This window comes from Bos taurus, chromosome 8 (genome assembly GCF_002263795.3).
Source record: "Bos taurus isolate L1 Dominette 01449 registration number 42190680 breed Hereford chromosome 8, ARS-UCD2.0, whole genome shotgun sequence".
NCBI lineage: Eukaryota > Metazoa > Chordata > Mammalia > Artiodactyla > Bovidae > Bos > Bos taurus.
The window spans coordinates 22,578,747-22,592,912 of NC_037335.1; the positions used below are offsets into that span (position 1 = coordinate 22,578,747).

General features: G+C 43.1%; 1 protein-coding gene across 1 annotated transcript; it reads right to left on the bottom strand.

The window, feature by feature from the left end:
* Nucleotides 1–3,773: 3,773 nt before the first annotated feature.
* On the bottom strand, nt 3,774–4,834 carry IFNT3 (interferon tau-3). Its single transcript, NM_001168275.1, has one exon. It carries the CDS (start codon nt 4,776–4,778, stop codon nt 4,191–4,193), a length of 588 nt encoding a protein of 195 aa, NP_001161747.1. The 5' UTR covers nt 4,779–4,834; the 3' UTR covers nt 3,774–4,190.
* Between the last annotated feature and the right edge of the window lie 9,332 nt (nt 4,835–14,166).

The following is a 14,166-nucleotide window of genomic DNA, read 5'->3' on the forward strand; positions in this document are numbered from 1 at the left end:
CATTGCTTTGTCTTAGTCAATAGAACATGTATCTTGCTCGAGGACATGTTTCTCCTTAACAACAACCTGCTGACTTATCTTAAGATGTATATTATGGAGTGGGTTGGTAAAATCTTTCTATTGTTAGTTCTAATCCCATTATTTAAAATGTATATTGTGGGGTGGATCTAGTAAGATCTGTAAACCTTGAGACATTCTCTTGATTTACTGTAATAACCAATTAAAAGTATATAGCTCCCTTGCTAAGGCTAATGAGTGGGGCTCTGTCCATCCCCTTCTGGTGTCTATGTCAGAAGCTTTCTCTGTCCCTTTTTATGCTTTAATAAAACCCTGCTATACAAAGCTCTTGAGTGATCAAGCCTGGTCCCCGGTCCCAAAGCTAATCTTCTTTTGAGATCAGATATCCGACATCCTTTACGGTAAGCTGTCAGCCCTCTCATCCATTAATTGCAGAGAAGCAATCTAAAGATGAAGTCTGTAACCTGAAGCAGAGATTTGAGAGATCTAGTCTATATTGAAGCCCTTCCCCGCTGCTTGATCAGTAAACCCATACACACACACTCTCTCTCTCTCTTCCAGGTTAACTTCCTCATTTACAGTATGCCATTACCTTACTAGTTCTCAATTGGACTCAAGTAGGTACACCACAGGTTATTGGTTGGCAATAATTGTATTCTCTGAAATCCCCTTATTTGTTTCTGTTTGGTCTCTTATAGACTTCTCTGATGGCTCAGATGGTAAAGGCATCTGCCTACAATATAGGAGATGCCGGTTTGATACCTGGGATGGGAAGATCCTTGGAGAATGAAATGGCAACCCACTCCAGTATTCTGCTTGGAGAATCCCATGGACGGAGGAGCCTCGGAGGCTACAGTCCATGAGATCACATAAGTCGGACACAACTGAGTGACTTCTCTCTCATACTACTGACTCAAGGTGGAAAGGATGCAAGTGCAGTTATTATCAAAAGGGACATTGAGAATTTTCAACTGAAGTCAAGGAACTGACAATGTACATTTTAGGAAAGAGTTAATGCACCTTCAAACAGGAGCTATTTCCGCTGATTTCCCTTGTATTTTCCTAGCCAGAATGCCATGGTCAAGGCTCAAGGGTGTTAAAGTAGGTAAAGCAAATGATGAACGTGCAACCTTGGCCAGATAAGCAGCCTGGAAGCGAGAAACACATCCTGACCTTTCTCTCCATGCAGCCTCCTTAGGCCAAGACATGTCCTACCTGAAGCTGGGAGTATTTTCCTCTCTAAAATACAAAAGCTTAGGAAGCAGGCTTTTTCAAGTTATTGGTGTCAGTTCTTTCCAGGAAAGGTCCTCCTTGAGCTCTTGTAACAAGGACATTCATTCCCAAAAATATTCATCTCAAGAAAAACAATAACCACTTATTTAACAGTTTCTTAAAAGCCTAGAACTTTCCCTCAAACTTGTAAGTGGTAGCTTTGCACTGTCAGGGCTTCCCTTGTGGCTCAGACAGTAAAGAATCTGCCTCCAATGTGGGAGACCCAGGTTTGATCCCTGGGTGGGGAAGGTTCCCTGGAGAAGGAAATGGCAATCCACTCCAGTATTCTGCCTGGAGAATCCCATGGACAGAGGAACCTGGTGGGCTGTGGTTCATGGGGTGGCAAAGAGTTGGCACGACTGAGTGACTATGCTTTGCACTCTTAAGGGAAAATCGGTGGCCAGAACCACAAACAGGAAAGAGCTGTATGAATGGCTGGTGCAGGGGAAGGACCAGTGAATCTGGGGAGCATACTGGGAATTGCCACACTGTGAGGAAGTACTGGCATACTTTGTTTTATCCCATTTCCCAGTAATTGCATTTTTTATACATTGAAGGTTTCTGACAACCCCATGTCAAGCAAGTCTATCAATGCCACTTTCAACAGCCCTTGCACACTCACTGTCTTTGTGCCACACTGCAGTAATTCTCAGGATAGTTCAAATGTTCACCAACGAAACATTTCGAAGGTCCAGTTGATCAATGGTGAAATTTAGCAGTAAAGTATTTTTTAAATTAAGGTATATATGTATGGTCAGGCCACTCAGGATGACTGTTCTCTTACTCTCTGTACATCCCCTGCCCCACCAGTACACCCTATGCACATGACTGGCTTTTCTCTGTACCTGTCCCAGGCCCCAAATTTGATCTTTTTTATCAAAGGGGTGGTGAGGAGCGTGTCCCTCTACTGCTTTCCATGATAACTAATGAGCCCACCTGATCTCACCCCTAGGACCAGCACTCTCCTCACCCACGTGCCTCTCCCTCTTTCCCCATTCCCCACTTCCCCACCCTCTACTCCCCACCCCTCCATTGCTCTCAGAATGAAGCCTGTCACCATGTATTAGTACTTCCCACCCCCAGTGCACCACTCATGGTGGGGTTGTTGCTCCAGGACCTTGCTTCAGACATGTGAGCGCCTCCCATCCATTAAAGTATCCCTGTCTCTGTTCTTGACGGGAGATTCTTTCTTTGGTCTCGAAGCTGGGCCAACATAGGTCTTGTAAGCCTGCAGGGTACAACCCAACAATTGGTGACAGGCAGGATTGGGAGAAACTCCTGTGAGTGCCAAGATAAAGGATGGGGGGATGGAAAGTTATTGGGGGCATCCACTAGCATGTGGGGCCCAAAAGTTGCTGGATGATCCTGAGGTGGCTGTCCACTAACCGAGGGGGCCCAAAAGTTGCTGGCTGTAATCCCCAAGCTGTAGGGTACTCCTGAGGTGGCCATCCACTACCATATGGTGCCCAAGAATTGCAGAGGGAATCCAGCAGCAGCAGGGAAATCCCTGGGTGGCTGTCCACTAGGACATGCAGCCTTTCAGGGGCTGTCCTTGTTGAATGGGGGCTGCCCAGAGATCTGGAGAACAATGGCCTCTGCTAGCTCTGCTACTGTTTCAAAGTGAGCCTTTTGTAATTGGTTAAGCCAGCTTTCTGGAAGGAATTGGTGTTTCTCTTGTGCCTTTGCCATGTAAATGATCTACCTGGGCTCTCTGGAACTAATCATCTGTGATTTTTAAGAGTAAGGAGAAAAAAGTGCTTTTAGGTAAACTATAGATATAATTATGTTTAGGTAACATCTATCTAAGAACGTCACCCTGGATTTTGGTAACTTGAAACTAAGTTAAGAGAACTCATTGCCTTTCTGTGCCGTGTGCCTCACTGTGTTGCACTCTTTGGGAACCCATGGGCTACAGCCCTCCAGGCTCCTCTGGCCATGGGGATTTTCCAGACAAGAATACTGGAGTGGGTTGCTTAACCCTCCTCCAGGGGATCTTGCCAACCCAGGTCTCCGGCATTGCACACAGATTCTTTACCAATTGAACCACCAGGGAAGCCCAAGAATACTTGAGTGGTTAGATAGCCCATCCCTTCTAAAAGGGATCTTCCTGAACCAGGAATCGAACAGGGGTCTTCAGTTCTGCAGGCGCATTCTTTACTAGCTGAGTTACCAGGGAAGCCCTGAGGCAGTTTAGAAAGATATATAATATTATTTGTCTTTTCAGCAACATTTGGACCTAAAACCTCCTGTGTGAGGACATTCTTTTCCTTTACTTCTCTTTGCAGTCCTTAGTATAATTGAAATAAAATAATACTGTTTTTATGTCCTCTTCTCTGAAAGACTGAGAGTTTCCATGCAGTAGGAACTACATTTGCTTTATTCACTTGTATTCCTTGGTGAGAATTACACAGTCTGTCACGTAGGTACTCAATGTATATGCATAATATGAATGGAATGAATGAATAAACAAATGTAACCACCCATTCTTTAATAAAGTTTTAATAATAATAATAAAGTTTTTGAGTAAAGAAACTCATTTTCTTTGATTTAATAAATAGAACAAAGGACAAATTTAATAACACAAAATGGTAAACATGTTTTAGAAATTTTAATAGATGTACAAATGAAATGTAACTTTACAAATATCCTAATATTTTAAGTATGTTAGATGCAAGAAGGAATACATAAATCAACAACAGATAACATCAGGGCAGGCATCACTTAAGGACTCATGCCCCTACAGCTGAGTACTTTTATATCTACTTGCTTATTACTGCTGACAAAGTATCGGCTAAAGTAATTCAATGAATTCGGTGGCTGAAGCAGAAATCAGAGTCTTCTGAAATGAACACAGGTGAGTGTACGAAGGTGATGTGGCATCTTAGTCAGCGAGAGTCATCTCAAAGTGAGTTCAGATCTCCACCCATCTTTCTTAACCTTTTTTGCAAGGTGGTTGATGAAGAGAGGGCTCTCATCATCTCCACTCTGATGATTTCCCAGGCGCAGTCACTGTATTCCTTTTCTTTCAGGTAGACATGGATGTCCTGGAAGTACTTCTTCACAGTCAGAATGGGGCCCATCCTTCCCATGTCAGAGTCCTTCTCTCCCATCACTGGGCCCAGGCAGGCGTCCAGGTCCTCCAGCTGCTGTTGGAGCCCAGTGCAGAGCTGCTCCAGGAGGGTGGTGTTCCAGGCAGCAGACGAGTGCTCTATGTGGAAGAGGTTGAAGCACTGCTGGAGCATCTCGTGGAGCACAGAGATAGCCTGATCCTTCTGGAGCTGGCTGCCCTCCACCATCTCCTGAGGAAGACCAAAGTCTTTTCTGTCCTGCAGACAGGGATGAGGAGAGAGTCTGTTCATTCGGGCCAGGAGCCTGAGGTTCTCCCTGGCACCTAGCATGTGGTCCTCAGACAGGTAACAACCCAGAGATCGTCCCGGGCCGTAGCTGACCAGCACCAGGGCCATCAGTAGAGAGAGCACGAAGGCCATGGGGAAGATGTGGCTGCTGCTGGGCTGGCTGAGATGGGGTCTGGGTGAACCTTCAGGTAGGTTCTCTGATGATGATCGTTCTAAGCAAGGCTTTTAAATAGGGAAGACGGTACTCATTATCCGAAAATTTCTCTCTCACTTCCTGTTTGTGTTTTCAGTTAGATATTTTCTATTTGACCTAGGAAATGTAGTCAATCTAAACTCTTAATTTTTACAGTAGAAGTTTAATTTTCCCAATAAAATTTGGGTTTGTCAATGTAAATGTATATCAATTAAATGAGAAACTAAATAAAGGCTGAAGTTATGTAAGTATGCAAAGACTTATAGATGTGTACATAGTTATTATGTACAAATTTAGGTATAATATATATAAACATTCCTTTTGTTTATCTTATCTCAGGAATATAATTTTCCGTTGATTCTTAACTGCATTTTTCCCTCCTTATCTTACACATAGGAATGCAGAGTCACTCAGGCCATATTGATGTTTGTATTTTCTTTTCTGTCTCACAGAGGATAAGCTTGCAATTAAGGGTGAATGAACTACTCAGTTGTTTCTGTTCTTTTGAGAACATTCATTCAGGTTCCTGAGATTACATTTCACTGGGGCCACAAGATGCCGAGGGTGAAGTATTTCCCGCCATATCAGTAAACCAGGATGACACAGTCATCAAGAGTTTCCAGCCCTCCAGGGCGCTCAGGGAGGGGGAATACACCTGTGGGCTCAGTTCAGTTCAGTCTCTCAGTCGTGTCCCAATTTTGTGACCCCATGAATTGCAGCACACTAGGCCTCCTTGTCCATCACCAACTCCCAGAGTTCACCCAACCTCACGTGCATCAAGTCGGTGATGCCATCCAGCCATCTCATCCTCTGTTGTCCCCTTTTCCTCCTGCTCCCAATCCCTCCCAGCATCAGAGTCTTTTCCAGTGAGTCAACTCTTCACATGTGGTGGCCAAAGTATTGGAGTTTCAGCTTTGGCATCAGTCCTTCCAAAGAACACCCAAGACTGATCTCCTTTAGGATGGACTTGGATCTCCTTGTAGTCCAAGAAACTCTCAAGAGTCTTCTCCAACACCGCAGTTCAAAAGCATCAATTCTTTGGCGCTCAGCTTTCTTCACAATCCAACACTCAAATCCATACATGACCACAGGAAAAACCATAGCCTTGACTAGACGGACTTTTATTGGCCAAGTAATGTCTCTGCTTTTTACTATGCTATCTGGGTTGGTCATAACTTTCCTTCCAAGGAGTAAGCGTCTTTTAATTTCATGGCTGCAATCACCATCTGCAGTGATTTTGGAGCCCCAAAAAATAAAGTCTGACACTGTTTCCCCATCTATTTCCCATGAAGTGATGGGACCAGATGCCATGATCTTCGTTTTCTGAATGTTGAGCTTTAAGCCAACGTTTTCACTCTCCTCTTCACTTTCATCAAGAGGCTTTTTAGTTCCTCTTCACTTTCTGCCATAAGGGTTGGTGTCATCTGCATATCTGAGGTTATTGATATCTCTCCCAGGATTCTTGAATCCAGCTTGTGCTTCTTCCAGCCCAGCATTTCTCACGCTGTCCTCTGCATATAAGATAAATAAGCAGCGTGACAACATACAGCCTTGATGTACTCCTTTTCCTATTTGGAACCAGTCTGTTGTTCCATGTCCAGTTCTAACTGTTGCTTCCTGACCTGCATATAGGTTTCTAAAGAGGCAATTCAGGTGGTCTAGTTTTCCCATCTCTTTCAGAATATTCTAGAGTTTATTGTGATCCACACAGTCAAAGGCTTTGTCATAGTCAATAAAGCAGAAATAGATTGTTTTTCTGGAACTCTCTTCCTTTTTCCATGATGGGAATTTGATTGTTGGCCATTTGATCTCTGGTTCCTCTGCCTTTTCAACAGCTACCAAATTGCAGCTACTCCCTAAGGTGAGCCCAAGGCAACTCAGGAAGTGAAAAAATGCAAGATGCAAGAAAATGCAAGGAAAGGTGCCCCAGGAGAGCTGAGATTGAGGAAAGGAATGTTTTCAGTGAGCCCAGACACTTGCCTCTTCCCATACAAAGGAAAAGTGCTAAATTCCTTAACTTGAGATAGCTGGTTTTCTTTAATTCGCAAAACTACTTTGATGTTCAGACTACCTCCCCTTTCTTGCAAACTCCTATATAACCTGACTCTTCCCTTCTCCTCCTTGGAGCAATCTCTCAGGGTGAATTGACATACTGCCTGCCGAATTCCCATCAAATAAAGCATAACTTTCAACTTTTAGGTTGTCATTATTTCTTTATGTTTTTTAAATTAACTTATTTATTTTAATTGGAGGCTACTTACTTTATAATATTGTAGTGGGTTTTGCCATACACTGACATGAATCACCCATGGGCGTACATGTGTCCCCCATCCTGAACACCCCTCTCGCCACCCTCCCTGTCCCATTCCCTCAGTGTGGTCCCAGCGCACCAACCCTGAGCGCCGTGTCACATTCATAACACCGGGACTGGCGATCTACGTCACATACGGTATATTACATATTTCAATGCTATTCTCTCAAATCATCCCACCCTCACCTTCTCACACGGAGTCCAAAATTCTGTTCCTTGCATCTATGTCTCTTTTGCTGTTTTCTCTCTGACTTACTTCACTGTGTATAATAGGCTCCAGATCAACAGTCAGGAACAATATACAAGACATGACGGTTTCTTTCAACCTGCTTTTTATGGTAGATCTATTGGAGAAGAAAATGGCAACCCACTCTAGTATTCTTGCCTAGAAAAGCCCATGTACGGAGGAACGTAGTAGGCTACAGTCCTTGGAGTTGCAAAGAGTCGGACATGACTGAGAGACTTCACTTTCACTTTTATAGTCTTGCACAGGCTGTGCCAATATCCCCACCAGTAATCCTGCTTCTTTTCTGGTGCATGTAGGTGTGAAGATTCTAATTCCAAGGTAATTAATTGTCTTTCCAGCACCACCTCACTCACAAGGTGGCTATCACCTCTAGTAGCACTTTTCCTCTGGAATGACAGTGTCCTCAACCAAACTCTCTGGGCCTCACCCATGAGGGCAGGCTAACTGCATCCTGAGAACTTCAGAATTCTACTGTGGAGAGACTTGTCTCTTTGTTTGCAAAATCATTCATCTTCCAGCATCCCCACCCTCTCCTGTGCAGTGTTTGTGTGAAGGAGGGGAGTTCTCAGTGATGACCTCCTCTTCTCCTGATCCATGTCCCCAGGTATCAAGTGTCAGCAGCCCTCAAATGCTGAGAGATAAAGTGCGGAGAGCTAAGTACGTGGAGGCATTATCCAATGGCAATTGTTACACCTTCGGTAGACAATTTTTATTTGGCCACTACAGCTTTTATCGTTCAAGTCTTTTACTTAAAGTGTTCAAGATTTGTTTTGCTCAGAATTTCTGCATTGGGTATAGGGAATTCAGTGATGATGTAATGTAATATCAAAAGCTTCTGTCACAGAAATCAGTGCCCTTCGGTTGTTCATTCAGCCTACATCTTTCTGTTGGGCTGTCTTGTTGATCCATCTCTGTCTCGTGCTCAGAATGCAGAGCAGTGAGGCCCAGGCTGTGTCAGGGAGACATAGCCTTGTTTCTATACTTATTCTTGATGCTTTGTTTTAAATTTAAAGAACAGCAAAAAAAATTTAAGAACTTATTTTCTGCATATTGATTTACTGGCCAGTTTGTCTCTCTCCTGCTGTGTTCCTTTACATTTCATCCTAGGGTTAATGAAAAAGGAAGGAAAAGAATGGCAGAGGGCGTCACCATATTTTCTGTGATTTTTAAGATGAGAGATTTTTTGTTTCTCATGTCAACTTTCCTGAAAGACAAAACTTGATGGCTGTTTGTGGACAAAAATAAAACAAATATAACTTTGAAGTCCATGAAAGAGAATATAGACAAATGCCTTTTTTGCTGACGCTATGGCAAAGTGTAAGTTAAATCTAAAGAAGGTCAACCAAAAAATGGAAGGAATCATAATATTTGAAAGTTGTCCAACAGTCTCAAAGACAGCCATGTGCACGTGCTAAGTCGCTTCTGTCACATCTGTCTGCCCATGGGATTCTCCAGGCAAGAATACTGGAGTGGGTTACCATTTCCTCTTCCAGGGAATCTTCCTGACCCAGGCATCACACCCTGGTCTTTATGTCTCCTGGTTTGGCAGGCAGGTTCTTTACCACTGGTGTCACTTGGGAAGCCTCCACAAAGATGGCCAGGTGAGACCAAAAATTGTACATGTAGTCGTGCCCCCAAAAGGGGCCCCAGATGCTGAAGGAAGAAGAAAAGGAACAAAACTTCTTTCACATATGAATTAGAGAGCCCTCTCATTTGTCAGTTGGAGAGAAGCAATGTAAAGACAAGTCTGTAAATTGAGGCAGAGATTTGATGGATCTAGGCAAAACTGAAGCCCTTCCCCACTGTCTAAGGAAACGCACACACACACACACATGCACGCACACACACGCACATACACATCATGGTTAATTCCTGAATTACAATTAGATTTCTTTAATAGTTCTCAATTCTGCCTAAATAGACACATCCCAGGCTGTTGGTTGGCAACAGTTGTGTTCTCTGAAATCCCTTTATTTGTGTCTGTGTTCTCTCTTACTCCCGAGGATAATGGAAGGGATGCAAGTGCAGTTATTATTCAAAGGGAATAGTAAACTTAAAGCAAGGCTTTCAATAGGGAAGACAGTACTCATTTTCAGAAGTTTTCTGAAAATGTTTTCTCACGTCCATTTTGTTTTCATTTAGACATTTTCTATTTGACCCAGAAAATGTAATGAATCTATAGTTTTAATTTTTACAATAGAAGTTCAGTTTTCCCCTTAAACCTTGGATTTGTCACTCCAAATGGATATCATATACATGAGAAACTAAATAAAGGCTGACATTATCTAGGGATGTAAAGACGTATACACATGTACATACTTATGTACATGTTTTAAAATATGTAAAGATTCCTTTTCTTTGTGTCAGGAACAAAATTTTTCCTTGACTCTGGACTGCATTTTTTCTCTCCTTACCTTGTACATAGGAGGTCAGAGTCCCTCAGCCCCTATAGGTTTCTGTATTTTGTTTTCTGTTTTAATCAGAGCAGAGGCTTGTGAGTATTAGTGCATGAGCTAATCGGGTGTTTCTGTTCTTTTGAGAACATTCATTCAGGTTCCTGAGGTTTCATTTCATGGGACCACAGGTCATGAGGAATGGGGTGTTTCCCGCCATATCAGTAAACCAGGATGACACAGTCATCAGAGTTTCCAGCCGCACTGGCAACCCACTCCAGTACTCTTGCCTGGAAAATCCCAGGGATGGAGGAGCCTGGTGGGCTGCAGCCCATGGGGTCGCTAGGAGTCGGACACGACTGAGCGATGTCACTTTCACCTTTCACTTTCATGCATTGGAGATGCAAATGGCAACCCACTTCAGTGTTCATGCCTGGAGAATCCCAGGGACGGAGGAGCCTGGTGGGCTGCTGTCTATGGGGTCACACAGAGTCAGACACGACTAAAGCGACTTAGCATGGTGCTCAGGAAGGAGGAATATACCCCTGGTCTGACAGCTATCAGATTGGAGCCACTCCCTAAGATGAACCCAAGGGAACTCAGGATGTGAAAAATGGAAGGCTCATGGCCCCAGGATAGGTGAGATGCATGAACAGAATGATTTCAGTGAACTCAGACTCTTGCATCTTCCCATACAGAGCAAAGTGCTAATTCCTTACCTTGAGATATCTGGTTTTCTCTACTTCACAAAAATACCTTTGAGGTTCAAGCTACCTGCCCATTCTTGCAAACTTCTATATAACCTGGCCTCTACCCCCAGTTCCTTGGAGCACTTCTCTCCAGGTGACTTGAAATACTGTCCCCTGAATTCCTACCAAATAAAACGTAACTCTCAACTTTTAGGTTGTGACTTTTTTCTTCAAGTTGACAGTCAGGAATAATATACTAGACATCTCTGTTTTTTTCCACCTTTTTTTTTATGGTAGATCTATAGTCCTCTACAGACTGTGCCACTACCCCCACCAGGAATCCTAGTTCTTTCTAGTGCACTTAAATGTGAAGATTCTAAACAAAGGTAATTGTATTTCCAACACTGCCTCACTCACAAGGTATAGTTTTCACCTCTAATAGCACTTTTCATCTGGAATGACAGTGTCCTCAGCCCAAACTCACTGGGACTCACTCGTGTGGGCAGGCTTACCACATCCTGAACTTCAGAATTCTACTGTGGAGGGGGCTTGTCTCTTTGTTTGCAAAATCATTCATTTTCCAGGGTCCCTACTCTCTCCCTAGAGTGTTCCTGTGAAGGACCCGAGTTCTCAGTGATGACCTCTTCTGACCTGTGTCCCCAGGTATCAAGGGTCAGCAGCCCTCCGATACTGAGAGATAAAGTGTGTTTCTGTCTATGTAGGTGGAGGCATGATCCAATTGCCATAGTTACACCTTTAGTAGACAATTTTTATTTTGCCACTACAGCTTTTATCGCTCAACTCTTTTACTTAAAGTGTTGAACATTTGTTTATCTCAGAATTTCTGAGTTGGCTATAGGGAATTCAGTGATGGTGTTATGTATTAATAGAAGCATAAAAGTGATGGAAAAAAGTGACCTTTACTTGTTCATGCGGTACATCCATCTGTTGGGCTGACTTGTCTATCCATCTCTGTCTCATGCTCAGAATGCAGAGCCATGAGGCCCAGGCTGTGTCAGGGAGAAATAGCTTTGTTTCTTTACAAACTCATGATGTTTCATTTTAAATTTAAATAACAACAAAAGATTTAGGACTTATATTTTACATAGTGATTTGCTGGTCGGTGTTTGCTTCTCTCCTCCTGGGTTGCGTTCCATTTCATCCTCGGGTTAATACAAAGGGAAATAAAAGAATGGCAGAGGGGCTTCACCTCATTTTCTGTGATCTTGAAGACTTGAGATATTTTGTTTCTCCTTTCAACTTACTTAGAAAGCAAAACGATAGTTGTTTGTGAAGAAAATGAAACATTTGTATATCTGAACATAAAATATATGTATATCTGTCATGGAAGTGAAGAAAGATAAGTGACTTTTCAGCTGACAAAATAGCAACATGTAAGTTAAATCTAAAAAAGCTCAGCCAAACAGTGGAAGAATCATAGGATTTGAAGGATGTTAAACAGTCACAAGACAGGCATCTGTGCGTGCTGAGTTGCTTCAGTCATTTCTGACTCTTTGAGACCCAGTGGACAGCCTCCCCCGTCCATGGGATTCTTCATGCAAGAGTACTGGAGTGGGTTGCCATTTCCTCCTCCAGAGGATCTTCATGACCCAGGGATCAAACCCAGGTCTCTTATGTCTCTTGCAGTGGCAGGTGAGTTCTTTAGCACCAGTGCCACCTGGGGAGCCCCCACAAAGACAGCCAGATGAGTCCAAAAATTATCCACGTAGTCTTGCCCGAAAATTGTCCCCAGAGTGTTGAAGAAAGAAAAAAAAAAAGAACAAAAGTTACTTAACATACAGGAGAAGGAAATGACAATCCGCTCCAGTTTTCTTGTCTGAAGAATTCCATGAAAGGAAGAGCTTAGCGGGTACAGTCCCTTTCGATTCAGTCACTCAGTTGTGTCTGACGCACTGCGACCCCATGGACTGCAGCAGGCCAGGCCTCCCTGTCCATCACCAACTCCAAGAATTGACTCAAACTCATGTCCATGGAATCGGTGATGCCATCCAACTATCTCATCCTCTGTCATCCCCTTCTCCTCCTGCCTTCAATCTTTCCCAGCATCAGGATCTTTTCCAAGGAGTCAGTTCTTCGCATCAGGTGGCCAAAGTATTGGAGTTTCAGCTTCAGCATCAGTCCTTCCAATGAATATTCAGGATTGATTTCTTTAGGTTAAACTGGCTGAATCTCCTTGCAGTCCAAGGGACTCTCAAGAGTTTTCTCCAATAGCCCAGTTCAAAAGCATCAATTCTTCGGCACTCAGCTTTCTTTATGGTCTAACTATCACATCCATACTTGACCTCTGGAAAAACCATAGCCTTGACTAGACGGACTTTTGTTGCCAAAGTAATGTCCCTGCTGTTTGAAATGCTGTCTAGGTTGGTCATAAGTGACGAAATGTGGTCCACTGGAGAAGGAGTGGCAAACCACCTCAATATTCTTGCCTTGAGAATAAACTTTCCCTTTGTATAGTCCACGGAGTTGCAAGAGAGTCATACTCAAATGAGCAACTGACATGTGTTTCACCTAGAAATTAAAGGTCTCTGAACGTGTCAATTCCCAGGCAGATTGATAGGAAGTCTGGGGTCCCCAAGGACGAGAGAGTGGTTTGGGGCTCTCCAGGTGGAGATAGGGTTCTGGAGTTCTCAAGGAGGAGAAAAGAACAAACTTTTTTTGTACATTGCTGTGTCTTAGTCAATAGAACAGTGTATCTTGCTCTAGGATATGTTTCTCTGTAACTAGAACCTTGTGATTTATCTTAAGATGTATTTTATTGGAGTGGGTCTGGTAAGATCTTTCTATTGTTAGTTCTAATCTCATTATCTTAAAATGTATTTGGTGGGAGTTTGTCTAGTAAGATCTTTAAACTTTGAGACATTCTTTTGATGTATTGTAATAAGCAATTAAAAAAGTATATAGCTCCCTCGCTAAGGCTAGGGAGTGGGGCACTCTCCATCCCCCTTCTGATGTCTATGTCAGAAGCTTTCTCTCTTTTTATACTTTAATGAAACTCTGCTATACAAAAGCTCTTGAGTGATCAGCATGGTTGCTGCTTCTGGAGCTAAATCTTCGGAGATCAGGAATCCTACATTCTTCACCATAAGCTATCAGCTCTCCCATCCCTTAATTGGAGAGAAGCAATGTAAAGATGCAGTCTGTAACCTGAAGCAGAGATTTGAGAGATCTAGTCTATATTGAAGACATTCCCTGCTACTTGATCAGTACACACACACACACACACACACACACACACACACACACTCTCGCTCTCTCTTCCTGGTTTACTTCCTCAATTACTGTAGTTCATTACCTTACTAGTTCTCAATTCTACCCAAGTAGCTGCACCCCAGGTTATTGGTTGCCAACGATTGTATTTTCTGAAATAGCCTCATTGGTGTCTGTGTTCTCTCTTACTACTGAGTCAAGGTGGAAGGTGGAAGGTGGATGCAAGTGCAGATATTATTCAAAGGGACATTGAGAGTTTTCTCCAGAAGTCAAGCAAAGAACAATGTACTGTTTAGGAATGAGTTAATGCGCCTTCAAACAGGAGCTATTTCCTCTGATTCCCCTTGCATTTCCCTACCTAGAATGCCATGGTGAAGGCTCCAAGGGTGTTAAAGTAGGTAAAGCAAATGACGAATGTGTAACCTTGGCCAGATGAGCAGCCTGGAAGCGAGAAACACG

What these genes read in the sequence shown, in the direction of transcription:
- IFNT3 (NM_001168275.1), bottom strand. Translation starts at nt 4,778, where the DNA reads ATGGCCTTCGTGCTCTCTCTACTGATGGCCCTGGTGCTGGTCAGCTAC.